The 19,881-nt window shown below is 48.5% G+C and overlaps 2 protein-coding genes across 11 annotated transcripts in view; both read left to right on the top strand.

Annotated features, from left to right (window-relative positions):
- Positions 1 to 16,923, top strand: part of TMEM164 (transmembrane protein 164) — a 182,069-nt gene extending 165,146 nt beyond the window's left edge. For all 10 annotated transcript variants that reach the window (XM_063660279.1, XM_054473161.2, XM_054473162.2 and 7 more), the window contains 2 exons: positions 10,620 to 10,720; positions 12,448 to 16,923. In XM_063660279.1, the coding sequence (XP_063516349.1) occupies positions 10,620 to 10,720; positions 12,448 to 12,654 (308 nt within the window). In that variant the 3' untranslated portion in view covers positions 12,655 to 16,923. The remainder of the gene's footprint in view (positions 1 to 10,619; positions 10,721 to 12,447) is intronic.
- On the top strand, positions 15,186 to 16,923 carry LOC129025373 (uncharacterized). The gene has a single exon (XM_054473165.2). It carries the CDS (start codon positions 15,186 to 15,188, stop codon positions 15,645 to 15,647), a length of 462 nt encoding a protein of 153 aa, XP_054329140.1. The 3' UTR covers positions 15,648 to 16,923.
- Positions 16,924 to 19,881: the final 2,958 nt, after the last annotated feature.

The following is a 19,881-nucleotide window of genomic DNA, read 5'->3' on the forward strand; positions in this document are numbered from 1 at the left end:
CTGGAATGCAGTGGTGTGATCTTGGCTCACTGCAACCTCCACCTCCTGGGTTCAAGGGATTCTCATGCCTTAGCCTCCTGAGTAGCTAGGATTACAGGCATGCGTCACCATGCCCAACTAATTGTTGTAATTTTAGGAGAGGTGGGGTTTCACCGTGTTGCCAAGGCTGGCCTTGAATCCCGAAGTGCTGGGATTACAGGCGTGAGCCACCGTGCCTGCCTGAGAAGGCTGTTTTGAAATACAGGCAATTCAGATGTCTTTGGAGGACATTTCAAGAAACTGGGGTTAAGAACCTCAGTGTTGTTTGTTCTAGGCAGGCCACCTCTCTCTTGAGTGGGCTTTCAGCTCATCTTCTGGAGGATGAGGATTGGACCTCCTGTGCTAGTTACTTTCTGGGACCAGTTAAAGCGGAAGCACTTTGGCCAATGGCAGCTCAAAAACTGGCCCCAAGGTCATGCTGACATCAGTATCCAGGTTGAGTTTCCTGTTTCTCCTCCATACCAGTGAGCCCATTGCCCCTCCCATCTAGCTAGTGTTAGGATGTTAGAGAAGTTCCCCCCTTCCATGAGGGTTCCCTGCTCCACTATACTGGTCAGGTAAGGGCAGGTGAAAGTATAGGAACTCTGGTAAATCCTGAAGGCTCCTAAAGGGTTAGTGGATGAGGGGGGACCTGAGGGATTTGACTGATTGGCGAAGGGCTGAGCCTTGTACAACAGATGGGTAGGTGAGTTTCTGAAGACCACTGGATTGTCCCTGCTGAGGAAGAAGTGATTGGTGCTCAGGAGTCCTTTGTGGGAGCAAATGGTTAAGTCAAGTGTCTTCTGCCTTAATTTTCTCACCTTCCAGGAGACACTGCTCCTCACACCTGGCCAGACTCTGTCCCCTTCACTGGCAGCTTTTCCCAGGTCTCTTGGTTCATCTTCCAGCTCCAGGATTCCCTCTAAGTCAGTGTTTCTCCTATATGGGTGGAGGACCCAAGCATCAGGATCATCCTGAAGCGCTTGTTACTAAAGTGGAGATTCCAGGGCCCACTCAGACTTCCTGGATTCAACTCTATGGGGCAGGGCCCAGGAAGCTGCATTTTCCACAACTTCCCTAGGACAGTTGTTTTCAAAGTGTGATCCCTGGAATAGTAGTATCTGCCTAACCAGGGAACCTGTTATTAATGAAAATTCTCAGATTCCAGATTCCAGGCTTCGCCCTAGATCTACTAGAAACTCTAATCAGAAACTCTGAAGTAGGGCCCAGCAAGCTGGATTTTAAGAAGCCCTCCTAGAGATTCTGATTTTGACCCACACTCAAGTTTGAAAGCCACTGCTGTAGCGGATTCTGATCAGAACGAGTTGAAACCTTTTTGCCTCAGATGATCCAAGAGTTGGCTCCCCCTTGCGTAAAGCTCAGCAGAGACACAGCTAAGGTCACACAGCAGCTTGGTAAGAGTAGAAGCTGGGACCTGGGTCCTTGGACTTCAGTGCATATTCTGCTAGGTCAGGTCCACCTGTTGGATTCTTTGCCAATTCAGGGCCCTCATCCTGTGTATTACTGTCAGGGGGCTGCCTCTCTGATCCTCATGGATGAAGGTGGGTCTTTAAGTTGCCTTAGCCACAGGCTGGGTGGCCAGTCAGCCCCAACTAGGCTCTTCGAGGGTGAAGCATGGCCTGGGTAGACTCTCCAGCCTCTTAGGATGGGAGGTTGACAAGATGGACCTTCCATGTGAACACCTAACCCAGGACATCCTCCACTTCCAAGTACAGTAAACAGAATAGAGGATAGGTTTTTCTGGTCAAATGCCTGGATGAGGGGAAACCTGACTTGAGCCTACACTCAGTGGCTAAGAATGGGGAATCAAATATTCACGATCATCTTGGGGTTGTGCCATGCTGAGATATCTTTTAGGCAGCCACAGCTTACAAAGGCTAAAAATGGAGGTATCTCATTTAAATAGTACCAAAGATGGGAATACATTATTGTCAGGAACCAAACTTGTCATTCTCTTCCCTATCCCCAAACCTGCACCTTCTCTGATGTTCCCCATCCTTTTCAGTGATACCATCACCTATTTGTTGTCCAGGCCAAAAATCTAAAGCCAATACTCCTATCCCTGCCCCCATCCAATCAGTGACCACATCCTATTAATTTGACCTTCTGATCATTTCTCAAATTTATTTCCACTACTCCAACTTTAGTTCAGGTCAGATCATCCCTGACTTCGTTTATTGCAACAGCCACCTAACTGGTTTCCCAGCCTCTAGTCTCACCCTGTTTTGTCCTCAGGGCACATAGGATGAGGCCTGAGAACTGGCCATTGGATTTAGCAATGAAAAAGTCATTTGTGACCTTAATGGGAGCTGTTTTGATGGAGGGAGGGAAGCCTGGTAAGAGTGAGTTTAAGAGAGAACAGTAAGAGAGAGGAATTATAGGTAGGGAGTATACCAGTGCTGTCCAATAAAAACATGTGAGGCACGTATGTAATTTCAAATGTTCCAGTAGTCGCATTAAAAGCAGGTAAGAGAAACAGGTGAAATAATTTTAATAATAGATCTTACTTAACCCAGTATATCCAGTATTTTATCATTCCAATATAATCAATATAAAAATTATTACCAGGATATTTTGCTTGATTTCCTTTGAAATCCAGTGCACATTTTATAATAACAGCACATCTCAAGTTCAAACTAACCACACTTCAAGTGCCCACCAGCTGCATGTGACTAGTAACTACCATATTGGACAGCACCGGCATAGACAATTATTTCAAGGAATTTAGCTATAAAGGGGAGCAGAGGAGTGAGATAGTGGCCAGATGGGGAAGTGAGGTCAAGTGTTGACTTATTGGTTTTAGAACGGGAGCTATTACAGTACTTTTCGTTTATACATTAATGGACTTAATCCAGTAGAGAGGAAGAAATTGTTGACATAAGATGACGAAACAGTGACTGGAGTGATGCTATTGTGTAGGGGAGAGGGGATGGAATCTGGATGCAAGTGGAAATGCTGGCCTTGGCTAGGACACAGGGCAGTTCATCTGTAGTGACAGGGAGCAGGGGAGTGAAGGAAGAGCATACTGGGCACTGATGCAGATAGATGGGTAAATGTGATTGTGGAAGCTTATGGAAGTTTTTGTTTGATTCTTTTTTTTCTCTGTGAAGTGGGAAGCAAGGTTAATATCTGAGAGTGAAAATGGGATAGAAGTATTAAAGATTTGAGAAGAGAGAAAATATTAATTTGTGGCCTAGGAGCGTGACAGAGTGAATGGACTGGGGAAATACAGTATGATTGCCTGGCAACATGAAAGATGCACTTGAGGTTTGTGATCACGAATTTGAAGTGAGAACAGTCAGCGCTGTTGTTTTTCTGTAGTACATTCAGCTGTGAGGGACAAGCAAGGCAGAGGAGGAGCTTTGGATTCAACCAGGGCTGGGTTTTTTTTCCAGCTGAGTACAATAATGAGAGGAACAATGGAGTCAAAGGCGTATGCAAGGGATAATTAGAATCATGGGCCATGGAATTTAAGGACAGAAAAGGGAGCCATGAGGGACAGTAAAAAGATGGTAGGACCAATGGATCACAGACTCCAGTGGGGTCAAAGAAGTATTGGGGTCATGGTTATCGGGAGTGAGCTGGAAAGGTAGAAGTGGTGGTTGAAGTGGGAATGCTTGACTTGGAGATTAGGGAGGGGCTACAGATACACATAATTATGAGGTCTCAGGCACGACCATGATAATGAGTGGCTGAGATGTGGTAGAGGGCAGGGTCATTGAGAACAAGAGGCCAAGGAACTGACAGACCAGGATGCTGGAAGGTTCATCTAGGTGCATGTTGAAATTAACAAGAAATCTGATGAGTTGTAGTGAGCCAGGTACTAAAGGAATGAGGGCCATGACCCATATGTCTGTAGATGACTGTGAAAGGGAAGGATAGCAGGTGGTACAGTATGGTAGTGGTAGGATTTTAGTGAGAAGGGAGGGCCACTCGTCTAGAACTACAATGAAAAGAAAGAAGTTATTCACTCTACCTACATGGGCCAAAGGAGAAAAATCAGTCACTACTTTAGAGGGCCACAGATGAAGCAGGCAAGGAGAGGTAGGTTGGGTAAGAACCAAAGGGTGAAGGGAACATTCAGAGAAGAGATTGAGAACATAGGAATTGAGCTAATGATTTATCTGTGATTGTTGCCTATCCTGTCCCCTTTTCCTGGAATTTCCTTCCTTACCTTGTACACATAGAAAACTCTTCTTCATCTTTCCTCATCCAGCTCCTGCATTGCTACTTTCCTGAAACGGCTATTGCAAAGATTACTAACTAGTGATTGGCATGTTGCCAAACCCAGTGGAAGTGCTTGTCTTTACTGTACCCCTATAGAGAAGTGTGTTCCCAATGGAATTTTCTGTGGTGATGGGAATACTCTATCTCTGCACTGTCCAATATGGTGGCCACCAGGCACATGTGACTGCTGAGTACATGAAATGTGGCTGATGTGACTGAGGAACCAAAGTTTTAATTCTGCTTAATTTTAATTCATTTAAATGTAATTAGCCACATGTGGCAAGTGGCTACCTTATTTATTGGCTGGTGCAAGTAATAGAGCACTTAACATTATTGATCCTTACCTTCTTGAAACTTGATGTTCTCTTGACTTCCAGCACACCTCTCTCCTAGTTTTACGATTGCCTCTTTAATTTTGTCTTCAATCTTGACTTCTCATGGATCTTTCTCCTTCTGCTAGCCACTTAACTGTTGCTATTTTCCAGGCTTCCTCCTTGATCCTTTTATCACATTTTGTGGACTCTTTCTCATTGATCTTATCCATACCCCAAGTCCTGTTTCCAGGCCATCTCCCTCTCCTGAGCGCTAGACCTGGACATAACAGCCTGTTGGAGACATCTGCTGGCGTAGTGGATAGGCATTCAGTGCTGGCATGCTCCAGCCTGAGCTCATCTCTTCCCTAAATTACCTCCTCTCGGTTACTGAAGTCATAGACCTGGAAGTTAGTCTAGATGTCTCCTTCCTGTCTGACAAATTGCCAAGTCCTCTATGCCACCGCAGTACCATTTGAACTTGTCATCAGTCTTGTCCCTCTCCAGTCCATTGTCCACATTGCTGCCAGAGCAGTCTAGGTAGCTGAAACATAAATTTGACCTTTTTATTCTCCTTGTTAAAACCTTTCAGTGGTTTCTCGTTGTATATAAGATAAAGGCCAAGTTCCCAGCATGGCAAACAAGGCTCTTCATGACCCAGCCTCACCTGCATGTTTTTCCAGCTTCATCTCCTGACACGTGTCCCTTCTCACAAAGTTCTCTCCTTTCCAGTGACGCAGAACTCCTAATTGCACACAGACAGCATGCTGTTTCATGTCTCCACACCTTTTCTCAGGCTATAACCTCTGCCTGGAGTGTACCCTCCTTCCTTCAAGCCCTACCCCAACCCCTTCTGGTTCTGCAAAGCTCACCTCAACTGTCATCTTCTCCAGCTACTTTTCCTCAGTGTCCCTGTTACTTAATGCACTTACCTAACTACACGATTGCATTATTCACTTGTAAACACAGGTAGTTCCTAAGAGCGGGGACCATCTTTGCCTCCTTCTTTCCACTGTCTGGCATGGAGTCTTACTCCCAATGTGGACTCTATAGATGTTGAGTGAATGGGTATAGATGTTGAGTAAGTGAGTGATTGAAGGAAGCAGGAAGAAGATTGGAGAGTGGGATGTCACACTTCCCAGTCTCATCTCCTTAGTATAAGTCCTTCACGGGTGGGATTATAGGATGAGAAGAGGGGCCCCTAGGAGGCCTGTGGGGATCAGTCTTGGCTGCTGCTGGTGCAATTGACTTCTTTCCCAGGACTCATAAAACTTGCTTCTGGCAGAAATTGATTTTAGAAAAAGCTATTATCTAGGTTTTCCCCTACCTTTACAGCTGACATGCTTCTCTCTTCCTGGGATATAAGATGCTAGCAAAAAAATGTCACATTTTTTCTTAAAGGAGACAAAGGTTTTATATGTTTAATTTTTTGAAAGTGCTTAAGTTTCTGTTTTCTTTTAGAAGAAAACTGGTTTTTCACTGGGATTTTCCCAAGGGCCACATGCAGGTATACAGAAAAGAGAATGATATGTGTTTGCATACAATTTGCATATATCTGTGTAGACTGGATCATCTATTCTCAGAGTACTTTCTTTTTCTATTTTTTCAAAAAAATTGAATACTTGATCAACTTTTCAATGAAAAGAATCAGTAACAGTGAAAGGCAATGGAAACCATAGTGGAAGTCCTCCCTCATAGAGAAGATCACCTCTTTAGAAGATTCCCCATCCTCTTCTAGTCTTTTATAAGATTTTGGATGGTTGTGGTCGCCATAATAAAAAATAGCAGCAGCCATCTGCATGTCAGGATAGCTGTCGTATATACTTTTATCTCTCTTTTTCCACTCACCAGCCCTTAGAGGTAGATGTTACCCTCAGCCCACCAGCAGGAAAACAGGCTTAGAGGGACAGCACAGTTTGCCCAAGGTCACTCCTGTGGGTAGTGGCACAGCCGTGATTCAAACCCAAGGCTACGTGGCCCCAAGGCCTTTGTTTTTAAACTACTAAGCTGTATTTTCTGCCATTTGTGTACTGCCTGGTGTTTTGTCTTTTGTCCTTGCCATTACCAGCCATAGACAGATACATAGTTTGGCTGTCATTTGAATGGTAGTGGACTCTGTTGCACAATGTTGAGGTACCATAGTTTATGTAACTATCTCCCCACTTGGTTTGTTTCCAGTTTCTCAATATTATAGATAGCGCAGGTATAAATATCTTTGCGCAAATTAGGGTGGTTTGTTAGTTTTTAGGTATTTGATGGTGGTCCGCAAAGTAGTATTTTTGAGGCAAAGAGTTATAATTTTATGATTCTCCAGAAAGTCTATACCATTCATTGACCCAAGCAGTGATTACTTTTGGAGTGCCCACTGTGTACCAGGTGCTGGATGTGAAGAAGTAATTCAGAGACAGCTTCTCTCTCAGAGAACTAACAGTCTGGTATGGGATGGATGATGCAGCACAGAATGAATGCTACTAAAGTGGGGGTTTGGGCAAGGGGCAGTGAGAGCACTGAGAAACAGTGTCCCCTGGTAGTATCTGTGAGTGTTCCTTTCCCTCTGCAGCATGGGGCAAGACGGGAGGAGCATGATAACAGGGCTAGCTGCAGAGCTGCCTCCTGGCTGAGGACACCCCCTGCCAACACCCACGGGCTTTCCTGCCGCCGCCCATTGGCTCAGTCACTGCTGCCCATCTGCCACTAGGGGGTGCCGAGCAGAGAGGATGGAGGGAGGGGGCACCCGGGACAACAGGACTGGGGGCTCCAGCAGTGGGAGGAGTGGCAGCCTAAGCACTTGTCTGTCCTCCAGGCCTCCTCTTCCCCTGTATGCCCACCACAGCCAGGGTGACAACACGGTGCCCAGTCCACACTCATTCAGCAGACAGGAATGTGTGCATGCCTTACGGGCATAGCTCTGTGCATTTTCACGCACCAAGCACTGTGCTAGATGCTAGGAATGCAGAAGTGGCCTGACGTGGTCCTTGACTCTGAGATGCACTTGGACTAGAGGGTTAGATAGACAAGGGAAGAGACAATCCAACTTGTGTGCTGGAGGCCTTCACAAGTGGCAACAGGAGCATTGAGCTCCCTAGTGAGTCCCCTGGCAGTGCGTGAGAGTTCATTTCTCCAGTGCTCCACTCTTATGACTTTGGCTGTGACGTTGCCCATCTTCTAGCCTGGAATTTCTCCATCTATAAAATGGAGGGAATGATATCTATGTCTGCAAGGGCCTTCTGACTCAGATGTGCCATGAGCCTAAAGCAAGCCTGAGCTGCTTCTGCAGAAGAGCCCCCAGCCCTGGTCCCCACTTTAGTCACTGAAGAAAGTCTCCTTTCTCTTCCCCACATGCTCTCCTTACATGGTTTTCCTTGGCATTCTGCCTCTGGCCTTTTCCTTCTCTCTTTCTACGTATGTTCCCATGACTTCAGTTACCACTGTGTGCTGATGACACCTACATCTCCATGCTCGCCCCCATCCTCTCCACTGAGTTTGTGACTCATATAACAATGAAAATAATCAGCATTTGCTAAATCCCAGATACAATACTGTGATTACGGTATATTATCTCATCTCATCTCTCCAACAATATTGTGAATTAGGCAGTGCCACCCCATTTTATAGGTGAGTAGAACCGAGTTCAAGAGATGCTGAGACTTTCCCAAGGCCCCAAAGTTGATAAGTGATGGGGCCAGGATTTGCAAACCTCTACCTGTTGAGCTCCACTGCCCACGCTTTTATCCATCACACTATATGTCCTAGAGTACAGGCAGCTGCCAAAGACCCATTTCCACTTGGATATTCCACATACACCTCAATTTCATGTCTAAACTTGGCCTTATCATTTCCCTTCTGTCCCAATCTGCCTTTTCCTCTCTTCTCCATAGCAATAAATAGCACCATCAACCCAGTGATACCCCAGCCAGAACCCTGGGAGTCTTCCAAGATCCTTCCTCTCCCTTACTAACCCCCGTCTCCCCAACAATCTTCTCTAATCTTCTTCCACATCATGGTGATTTTCCCTCCACTCTCCTCCAACCTCACTGCTGTTGCCTTCCAAGGCCATTCATCCTGTTCTCTTTTTGGGCTCCTGCAGCAATCTTCTTACCAGCCTCCCTGCCTCGACTCTGTCTGCTTGAGTCCATCCCCTGCACACCAGCCAGGGCGATCCTTTGCAGACACACGTGTGATCACCTCACCTTACTGCTTCAAAACTTCTACTGCTTTCTGTGACTCCACACTAGAGCTCAAAGCTGGCCACCCATGGGCTGAAATCCATTCAGAAGACATGTTTTGCTTGGTCCAAAATGTTCTTAAAACATTTTGAATTAGTTGCCAACATTGGAAAATCAGGAAATTTCACATAAAAGTTCATATATATTGGCTTATCTTGCAAAAGTGAAAAAAACTGGTAACTCTGGGTCCACATCCCTTCAGGGCAATGATTTGATGGAGCTGAGTGGTGGCTGCCCTCTAGAAGGGGTGTGGGCTTTTCAGTTTGATATTCTCCAGCATCCCCTAGTGTCTCTTAGGCCCTGGTCGCATGCCTGCTTCCAATTACCTGCCTGAGAGTTGGGGCATTTGAGTTCATGACCCTGGTGCATCGGATGAAGCCCAAAGCCCTTAGCATGGCTTCTAGTGTCCTATGTGTTGCAGCCTGGAGCAGACCAGCCCTGCCAACCTCTGAGTCTAGTACCTGCTAACTGCCCCATTACACTCTCCCCTGTGGCCCCATGGAACCCTTATCCATAGTTCTCTGAATTGCCCCACTCTTGTCTGTCTCCATGCAAGCTTGTGCTTTGGAATTCCTAGGCCCCTCCTTAAGTCCTATTTGTCCTTCTGGGCTTTGCACCAGTACTCACCGTACCAAGAAGCATTCCTTGTGCCCCTGGCTGTGTTTTGTTTTCCCATAACAGGTGGCGCAGACCTCAGTCATCCCACCAGCTACCCTGTGTTGTAGTTGTTGACTGTGAGTCTGCAGTTGCAGGGAACCTGCCTTCTTTATCTTCCTGTCCTCAAAGCTTTGCACAGGACTTGGAATACACAAGGTGCCCCACAACTGTTGAATGAATGGATGAATCAGTGAAAGACTGACTTGGGAAAATAATAGTCTAGGATATGATGTCAACCCTAATTGCTTAGGGTGGGGGTTCCAGGTCCCTTTCATTCTTCAGCATTCTCCACTCTGAGTTCCCACTCAGAGTGAAACCCACAACATCCTATAAACCATGCCCCCATTCTCCAAGCTCTGGAATACATCCAGGCCTACTGGAATGGTACTTTTTAGCAATGATAGAGGGAAAATATATCATTTTTGGTATCCCTGGGGGAGAGTTGGCACATTCTTCAGTTATGTGAATAATAATTAAGATAATGCCAGCATTTAACACTCACTGAGCACTTACATTGTACCAGACCCTGAACTAAGAGCTCTCAGTATATTGTTTCATTTATTCCTCCAACACTAAGAAGTAGGTAGTACTATTGTCCCCATTTTATAGGCAAGTAAACTGAGATACGAGGATTTTAAACAACTTTTCACATGGCCCGTAAGCGGTAGAGTCAAGATTTGAACTCAAATCTAACTTCATAGTTAACATTCTCAACCACTACACCATACTTCTTCAGTGACATTTCTCTTTAGAAACACGAGGAAATAAATGTGGGAATGAAGGGTATACAATTATATGTACAGTAAGATTGCAAATACTAATTTAGAAAAGAAAGAAAAGAAAATCCTGAGGCAGAGAAAATGACCAAAGAGACAAACTCATGTGAAAATTTTCTTTAATGAATACATACCACTTTTATGATTAAAAAAAAGTCCTTTCTTTGTAGTGACCCCGGAAATAAGTGGCAGGACAAAGGGCAGGAAGGGGCTGGGTTGAGTACCCAGCTAATCAGCGGGGCTGTCTCTTGAGTAGTTGCCAATGATCAGTAAAAGGAACAGTCATCAGGCAGCAGCTGTGACCTCAGTACCTGCACCCTCATGATACAAAGGTGAAGTGGGTCACTATTCCTGCCATCTCACCATCTCCCCTCTTCCTCCAGGTGCTTACACTCCAGAGCCCCTCAGCAGTTTCCGGTGGGCTCTTCTCTCAACTGGCCTCATGTTCTTTTATCACTTCAGCGTCTTGCAGATCCTCGGCCTGGTAAGTTTGGTTAGATCCCCTTCTATCCCCTCTGTTTGCAGTTCTCCATAAATCTCGATAATCCTGGTTGGTGCTGGCGTATCACTTTGTTTTGAAAATACAAGATGCTAAAGGCCAGGATGTCAGATTGTTGTGTCTGGATTGCTGATTTATGATCTACAGCCTTGGCCTCTCCAAAGAGTTTTCTGAGTCTTTCAGTAATGACTGTTTCTTTCATCCCTGGGGAGGCAAGGATGCCTTTCACTCATGGCCACTTGGGTCGGAAACAATGAGCTGCAGCTGGAAAGTGGTTTGTTGTGGACCCCATGGGGAGGCAGGACCCTAACCCTGCCCCTTGGCCTGGGGGAGTCTTCTGACCTCGGGTCCATCCTGGGCCCATTCATAGGCCCTGAAGGCTGCGCTCTTCCCTGAGCTTCATGGCCAGTGGAAGTGTGGTGTTGGGGAAATCCTGTGGCATTCTGGGGTGTTTAGAACTTCCTGGAGTCATGAAGAATGGTTGAATGGTTGGACTCAGTAGCTGAGTTATCCAGAGCCCAAAATTGCTGAGTGTAAGAGTGTATATCAGTGGCAAAATGAGTAGGAAGAAATCAGGACTGGGGCTGGGGGTCAGGAGACCCAAGTTCAAGTCCTGGCTCTGCCACTGCTCTGAATGAGTCACCTCACCCTTGAGGGCAGAGAGTTCTCCACCTCTCTTTGACATGGTATAAAAGCCCCAACTTCCCTGAGAGGTGGTGAGGACTTGTCTTTAATGTGAACAGGCTTGAAGGGCTTTGGAAGGCAGGTGCCGCGACCATCCCCGGGGCAGGTGTGGCATGTCTGGTTTTGTGTGCAAGTGGCAGTAATGTAGCATTAGCCATGTGGAGCCTCGCGTGACCTAGCATGACTAGGGCGTGTAATTGATGTCCCCAATACCTTTGTAGAAGCAGTCACTTTCTCTTCCTCATTCTGGTGTTTGGCTCTGCTCTGGTTTGCTGGGGGCTTAGTCTGAGCTCCTTGCCAACAGTGTGAATGCTTCCCGTGCTCTCAGGAGGAAGCCGTACAAAGTTCACACCCTTACCACTTGCTGCTCTCCACTGGGACCCAGATTCCAGAGGCATCAGTGTGCTCATGTCACCCTACATACCATGCTCAGGCAACGCCTCCTACAAGGAGGGCAACCCTCACCCCATTCCTCACCATAAACCCCCATCCATCTTTCATGAGTCCATTCAGGTACCAATTCTGTCATGAAATCTTCTCTGAGGACTCAGCCCCCATATTGTATGCTCCTCAGACCGCCTCATAGTGTATAAAGCTGGGTGAGCCCTGTCTGGTTTGGGGTCAGATGTAATAAACCTTTGACCACCCCCACTTGATTGATTGCCAGTTACGTGGAGGCAGGGCCCATGCTGTGGGCTGTACTTTTAGCCCGTAACACCTCTCCGGGGTCTAGGCACATAGTAGATGCTCAGGAATGGCAACAAGTTCTGGGCCCAACCAGAAGGCAAGACCGTGAGCAAAACTGAACAGCTTTTCCACCGGACGGCCCTCCCCCATCACCTCCAGAGGCCTCTAGCCTTGACTCACTCAGAAAACCAACGGGAGAGAAGAAATCCCTTTATAAACAGGTGGGGATTGGTCAATCCCTCCTTGTCTAGTCCCCCATTAGGTAGAGATGGCTGAACTGGCAGAAGCCAGAGAAAGCCTAAGGATGGTGAACGCTCACTCTACCTCCCTTGTCCCTGCAGGTCACCGAAGTGAATTTGAACAACATGCTGTGTCCGGCCATCTCAGACCCATTCTACGGCCCCTGGTATCGCATCTGGGCCTCGGGACACCAGACTCTCATGACCATGACCCACGGGAAGCTGGTCATCCTGTTCTCATACATGGCTGGGCCCTTGTGTAAATATCTGCTGGATTTGCTCCGGCTTCCAGCCAAGAAAATAGACTGAAGGTGCTTATTTTTTTTTTTTTTTTCCTCCCTGAGGAAGCAAGTCGTGACTTGACTTGGAGAACACCCAGTTCTTGATGAAATCATGGGAGAGGGCAGTAGGATGTTTGGTGTATTTCTTTTTCCTCCTTTCTGTCCCTTTCTTCTACCACTCTTCCTTCCCCAGCTCTTCCCCCTACGATGTCTCCTTGAGCCTGGGGTGTAGTGCTGGGCGCTGGATTTTCCTCCTTCCCTTTGGCTCTCTCTCTGCTCCTAGTGGCCTTACATGGGGAGATTGCAGTGAGCGGCTCTTTCACTCTGCTTGTCGGTGCTTTAACAACAGCTGGTTGAGGAGAAAGGGAACAACAAGTAGTAGTTCTTTTGGCATCGAAGCAATGAGATTGGGTTGTGTTTCATTTCTCCACTGCCAGGGACCTCCAGGCTTATGCTGGTGTCCCATTTAGTCTCCAGCACAGCCCTTACCACGGGGGACTGAGGCCTTGTTTCTATACCAGCGGCAAGCCCAGAGCCGAGGGATTTCACAGCTCATGGTCAAGACAGAACCAGCCAGATTCTGGTCACTGGTGTCCCATGACTCAAAGTAAGCAGCCAACCAGCCACTCCCTCCAGGATGCTGCCTGGGGTGGGAAGTGAGAGCACCACCCAGCCCAAGGGCTAGATTCCATTGAGAGGGTTGGAGATCTATTGCAATGACAAATCCAAAGTGAAGAGGGTCAAGATATATACAGTACTAGGCCAGACCCTGTGTAAATTCTGCCTGTGAGAGTTGAGAACTGATGCATATCCCAATCAGAAGTGAGCACAGAAAACTGTGATTTGAATCATACACTCTGTTTTAGGAAAATGTTGATAATGGATACCATTTTAATCTTGAGTGCCCCTTAAATGTGTTCCCTCTCTCTTTCCCTCTGCCCCACCCCTCCCCCTCCCCCCTCCCTCCCTCTCTCCCTCTCTCCCTCTCTCAGGCAGCTTCAGGGAAGAATGAGCTGGAATGGGCTGGTTGGTTGGTTTTTGAGTTTGGAGAATCCTCACATCAGGGCCCATTTCTGGAAGACCCTGTAGATCTGTTTCTTGGTTTTACAGGGAATGTCAGCATCCCGGGGTTGAGCAGCTATAGCTCTTGCCAGTGTTGTTTCCCTAGGGCCAGGTTTCTTCAGTGTATCCAGACTCAGTGCTGAATTGTTTAATGTGGGGGACATCACATCCTCCTCATCCTGTCTACCCCAAAATCCCATGTCTAGGTTGAAAGGGGGCTGCCAAAGAATTAGGTCCTCATGGGTGGAGGTTCAGGTGCTCCACAAGGAGGAGCTTTTGTTGAAGGACTTCAGCTCAGTTGTGCACGGACCTCAAGCAGGCAGGAAGTGGCTGGGCATTGCTGACTCCGCATTGACTCCCACTAGGAACAGATTTGCTTAAGAACAGAAAAGATCATTTGGTGACTTTGTCTGATGAGCCTCCCTTCCCCTGTCCCACTCTAGGCAACGCAGTTGACCTAGGCCAGTTCCAGTATTTCCAGTTTGACCGTGTTTGACCTACAGTGAGCTTCAGTGCCTCAGTGGTCATAGTTTTAGCAAATGGACCTATAGGAAGCAACCCTGGGAGGGACTGTCCTTCTGCAGAGGCCTGCGGGCATTGAGGCTATCAATCCCCAGGGCTTGGGGAGCAGGAGGGGAGAACACCAAGTGCTCTTACTCTCCTGAGCTCCTTTTGATGTGTAAGCCTTGTTTTTGGCCCTCTTTGAAGGCAGGGCCAAACTTTTCTTAGTGCCTCTCACCCTAGGGTGGCCCTCCAGGGGAGGTGCTTCTTGAATGGCTGGATTGGCCCTGCCCTCCATCAAACTGCTACATGTAGGAATAGCTGATGAGGAAATACACAGGCCTCAGTGGCCCTTGGCCTCTTTACAAAAGGAGAAGTTGGAAGGGGATTGTGGGAGGAGCCCCTGGGGGCTTGGCCTGTCCTCCACCAGAACTTGGAGTTGCTGCCAGCAGAGGATCTGTGCCTCAGCTGAGGACTAGCTCCGGAATGTCATAGGAGTGTGACTGTGTAGGCCTTCTCCTCCTCCTCGTTTCTGTGGCATGGCACAGGTTGCCTGGTTGCTCGAGCCTTCCCCATGTTGACATCTTCCACAAGCTTGCCTTTGCTCTGTCTACAGCTTAGCACCCCATCCTGGAGGGCACTTTCTGGTGCTTGGAAGGAGAGAAGGAAGCAAAAACCACATGCCTGGCATGGCCAAGCCGGAGACAGATCCACCTGTCAGAGGAAGGAAGAAGTAAAGGGGGCATGCAGGGCTTTTGGGGGCCAGATTGGCTCAGAAACATGTAGGTCAAAAGAATAGAGGGGGCCCAGTCTATAGGCTTCACAAGAAGCCATGGCCTGTATTTGGGGCATTGGGGAGCATAAGGCATCTGAACTGGTCCAGATCTCACTCTTATCTTGGGCCAAGCCAACGTGGAGAGAAGCAACCCAACCAGACTCTTGGCAGCCTGCCTTACAGGGTAGGCCACCTTATAGGGTAGCCCTCATATCTGCCCAATGCCGGCCCTCTACTGCCCCAGCTTTGGTACAGGAGTGAGGGAGAAGCTGGAGCTTGCACACCCAGTGGCCAGTGGGGCTGTCTTCCCAGCTCCTCCTCAGGGCTTTCCTGTCAGTGCCAAGCCAGTTCCCCAGCCAGGTTTCCATATGCCATTTGCCAGCGTGTGGGAACTCTGCGCGTGTGCGAGGGTGTTTGTAGAAGAGGGCAGTTTCCTTTCAAATGGCCTCAGGAAGGGAAAAGAGTGCTCCCTCCAGCCCCTAGGTAGCCTTGGCCAGGGATGTGGGCCAAGAACAGTCTGTGGAGCTGGCCAACTTGTGGCATCCGCTCCAAATAGCAGAGACCCAGTCACACCTGCTTCTGGTCCTCCCTGCCCTCAGTATTTGGTTTTGTACACCAAAGACAATCTGGCCCATCTTCCTCCCAGAGGCACAACAGTAACATGTTCCTCTGTCAGCCTGTGAAGGCATGCAGGGTTCTGAAGCCACAGACTCAGTCTCCCCAAGTCAGCAATCTCTTTCTCTCTCTTCTCAAACTTCATCGCATTCATAGAAGCTGCTTGCAGGGTCGCCGGGCTAACCAGGGTGATCGGCGAACTTTACCGTACAGTACCTCAGTCTAGCTGTCAGATCATCCCTTTTGCTGTAGCCTCTGTTGAGGTTTTTATATTTGTGATCATTGGTAATTCAGTGTCTTATTAAGTGGGCACAGCTCCCCACAGAGAGCAAGTTGTCAGCAGGTCTCTGTGCACTGGTGTTGGGGCAGGGCAGTGCCCTGGGGGTAAGCTAGGTGGCTCAGGGGGTGGCAGAAGGGCCCTTTTTCCCCCTCCCTCTGCCAAAAAGACTTCCTTGGATTTGTAGATGTTGACCCAGAGTCATCTGTCCCCTCCTGAAGAGGATTTTCTTACTGGTTTCTACTGAAGGGGAGGTAGGGGAGGAGGAAAAATGGACCATGTGTGATGCTGTTAGACAAGACACTGACGCTGACTATGGAGGGTCTCCTGTAGGCCCTTGTGGGCTCCTTGGCAAGGCTCCAGGCTGGGAAGGAGCTCCCCCCACTGCCCATCCTGCCCGCTTTGTGGTGGGTAGAGTCAGTGACAGGGAGGCAGCCCTCCTTTTGTGTATATAGAGTGAGCTGATTTGGGCTCAGGAAAACCTAGTCACTTGTTGCTCTTGTCTGTGACATTTTTGTACACTGGTTTGCTACTCATGGCAAGAAACAGACAAAGCCCCATGAAAAATAAAACAAAAGTCATTTCAAACAAAGCTGTTGTTTTGAAAACTCTTGCTTTCTTTTGGTGTCCATTTTGTGTTCTATTTCAAAGAATCTTTCATTTATATTGGTGTTATTGTAGTGAAGAGAATATGATAGGCCGATCTATAATGGTTTCTGTGAGGAGCTTAGCAAATGCCTCTGCCCCTCTTCCCCTACCCCTGTCCTTCCTCAATTCTCAGCTGGGATTGCTATGCACTGGGCAGACCCGTTACTGTCTCCCCTGAACCCCCACACAGTGGCTTCCCTCAGAACCAGTCTTTGTACTCTCCCTAAACAGCAGCAGGCTTAAGGATTTTTGTCAGGCTGGTTCTTGCGTGCTCTGTGCCCCCACCAGTTTGCTCACCTCTTGGGGCATTTTGTAATGTGTTTTCTCTGTCTTGTAAAACCTTTTGATTGTACTGAAATGGTTTCTGCAGTCGCCTTTGGAAATAAATGGTCATTAATTTGTGTACTTAGCATTCTGAATTTTAGCCTCAGGTGTTTCTGTTGTTGAAGATCCTTGAATGAAAAGGAACCCGCACCATGGGGCTTACTGTTATAATGTTTCTTCATTTACTGTTACTAAAAGATTTATGAGAACCCAGGAGTCCTGGCCTTGCTTCCCAGAACCCTCTCAGAAGGCCCTCTGCTTTGAAAAATAGACAAAAGGGGCCTCTGGCCCTCCGTGCTGTGGAAGACCCTCAAAGGACAGCTGGGCTTTCTCAGCACACCTTTGTCCTGGGAGCTGTGTGGCTGGTTGCCCTTGAATTCCCACACATTGCCTACTTCTGCCAGGGACCCAGCAGGCCATTTGCTCTTAGCAGAGGGCTTGTCTGCCGGGCACATTTGCTGGGCTCTCTGGTACCCAAAGTGCACTGGGCTAGGCTGGAGGACTGAGCTGGAGAAGGCAAACACATTCAGGCCCACTCAACCTAAATTTCCTGAGGGCCAGCTCTGCACCAGCACTTCTCAGCACAGGCCTGCACCCGGCATGGGTCGGACCATGAACGAGATAGCCTTACCCTTTGGAAGCAGACCTGCTTTTCCAAGGCTACCTGCTGAGCAGCCCATGATGACTGTGATTGGCCCTTTTTACACAGGACAGAGGCCCTGTTCAGGCTTTCACCTGGGCTGCTGTTTCTAGAGGGGAGAGGTAGCCAGATAGGCAGGGGTAGCAGAACTGAAAGGCACAGGAAGAAAGGGGGCCAGATATGGCGAAGGCGAAGGATGGAAAGAGGCTGGTGGGGAGGAGGTGAGGAGAGTTGGTTCGTGTCCTTCCCCCATGTGTTCTTTTTCAGGAAGAGAGCTGAAAAAGACAATGACCTAGGCCATTGCCATCCCTACTCTGGGCAGTCTTTGTACAGCTAGCCAGACCTGGCAGCCAGTGCAGGTGGATCTCCTCATTTGCCAGTGGTTGGGCACCCAGGCTATGAATGAGGCAGGGTCTTGCAATCGTGGACTAGAAGATTAGCAGCCTAGAAAAGTCACTTATCTTGCTGCCTCAGGTTCTTTATCAGCAAAGTAGTAGCTCCAACTGCGTGCCAGGCATGGAGCTAAATCCCTCCCATTACCTCTTAGAATCCCCATCAAAGTACAATTAGCTGATTGGCAATGCTGTCCTTGTACGGTAGGGAGAAAGTGAGAACATGGAGGCTCACTCATAAATGGAGGAGCTGGAATTGGAAACTAGTTTTGTTAGACCCCAAAGCTCACATGGTCTCCACTCTCCACCAGCTTCCGCTGCCTTTCCAGTGTGCTGGCGCTGCTGGGTAGACCCTTGCCCAGGGACGCCCGGTCCTTATAGAAGTGGAAAGAGAGCCAGGCAGTGGTGTGGAAGATGAGAGAGAAAGGGGAGGCCCACGAGTGCAGAAAGCAGAGGAATCAAGGCCTGCCAGCAGCAGCCTCAAAGCAGACCTGAAAGGCACAGGAAGAAAGGGGGCCAGGTGAAGGGGAAGGATGGAAAGAGGCTACGGAGAGGAGGTGAGGAGAGTTGGTTCGTGTCCTTTCCCCATGTGTTCCTTTTTAGGAAGAGAGCTAAGAAAGACGATGACATAGGCCATTGCCATCCCTACCCTGGGCAGTGCATCTGCCCCTACCACCATGCCCATCCCCACCCTAGTCTGTATTCCCTCCTGCAGGAAACAGTCTTTTCCAATGCAAATCTGCATCACTTCCCTGGGCCCCTGGCTCTAGAATATAAAGCCCAAGCCCTTTCATGTAGCACACAAGCCCTGGGCTCTGCAAGCATCTTCAACTACATCTCCTCCACCCCACACTCCCAAAAGAAGCATGCAGAGAGACCCTTCACTCCAGCGGGATCGTACTCCCCTTTGGCATGCCACACCATTTCCCAGGTCCTTGCCATTTGTTTCCTTTGTGCTGTTTTCTCAGCTTCCCACTCTCCCGTTTCATCCTAAGGCCTCCACTCAAAGGTTAGCTCCTCTCTGCAGTCTTCCCTGAGCCCCAGGCTACGTTAGGTGCCAGTCCACTTTGCTCTTACAGCACCTGGTACTAACTCTGGCCATCATTTGCCTCCCTCTTACGTGATTCATTACTGGTCTCTCTCCCTCTGTAGATGTTAAGCTCCTTGAGGGCCAGGTGGGGTCTGATTCATCCTCCAGCCCCTGGCACAGGGCCCATTCCATGGAAAGTGCTCCGTGAACAAGGATCTTACACCTGAGTGCTAAAATATGGTAGGAGGCACCACTGGTCTCTGATGGAGAACCCTAGGCTACATAAGCCATGCCCATCCCATGAATTCTCCTGGATGGGGCTGGGATGCCTTTGTTTGCCCAGGTACCTCAAGCTTCTTGCTGAGGGGCCCCATCCTGCTTCTCTGCAGGGCTCTATATAGTTGGTGTCATGGATAAGGAGGCAGTATTGTGAGGGAAAAGCACTAAGACCAACAGCAACTGTTCACCTGACTCTTCCCTGGACCTCTGGGCAAGGTGTCCAACTGCTTTTCCATACCCTTTATAGCTATTCCTCACCACCAGGGTCACCCCTTCCTTCCCTGGAGGCACACAGAGTTTGTGTCTGCATGGCAAAAGCCCCACCAGCCCATGGAATGTGTCATCCACCCCGCTGAGGGGTAAGGAGCAGCTTGAGATGGTTACAACCTGATCCCCCAATGAGCTTTTCCCTTGTCCTGGTTTGCCAATGCCAGTGGAGGAACAGAAATACACAGATGTCAGCCTGACAAATGCAATGGTTTAATCAAAGGATGTGTGGTTTGCTAACCTTGGCAACAGGCAAGGCTAACGTAGTTGAAAGTCAAGGACTCTGTTACTGCCTGAACCCGCCCTCTCCACAGTCAGCACTCTGCCTAGCATCTGAATTGCACACCTGGGATGTCTGAGCTGCTGGGCAAAGGCGTTTAAGAGCCAGGGAGGCAGTAGGGGGAGGCTTCTCCTGTGGCTAATGGATGCCCTCCACAGCTGACTT

The sequence above is a fragment of the Pongo pygmaeus genome, chromosome X, assembly GCF_028885625.2.
Source record: "Pongo pygmaeus isolate AG05252 chromosome X, NHGRI_mPonPyg2-v2.0_pri, whole genome shotgun sequence".
NCBI classification, from domain to species: domain Eukaryota; kingdom Metazoa; phylum Chordata; class Mammalia; order Primates; family Hominidae; genus Pongo; species Pongo pygmaeus.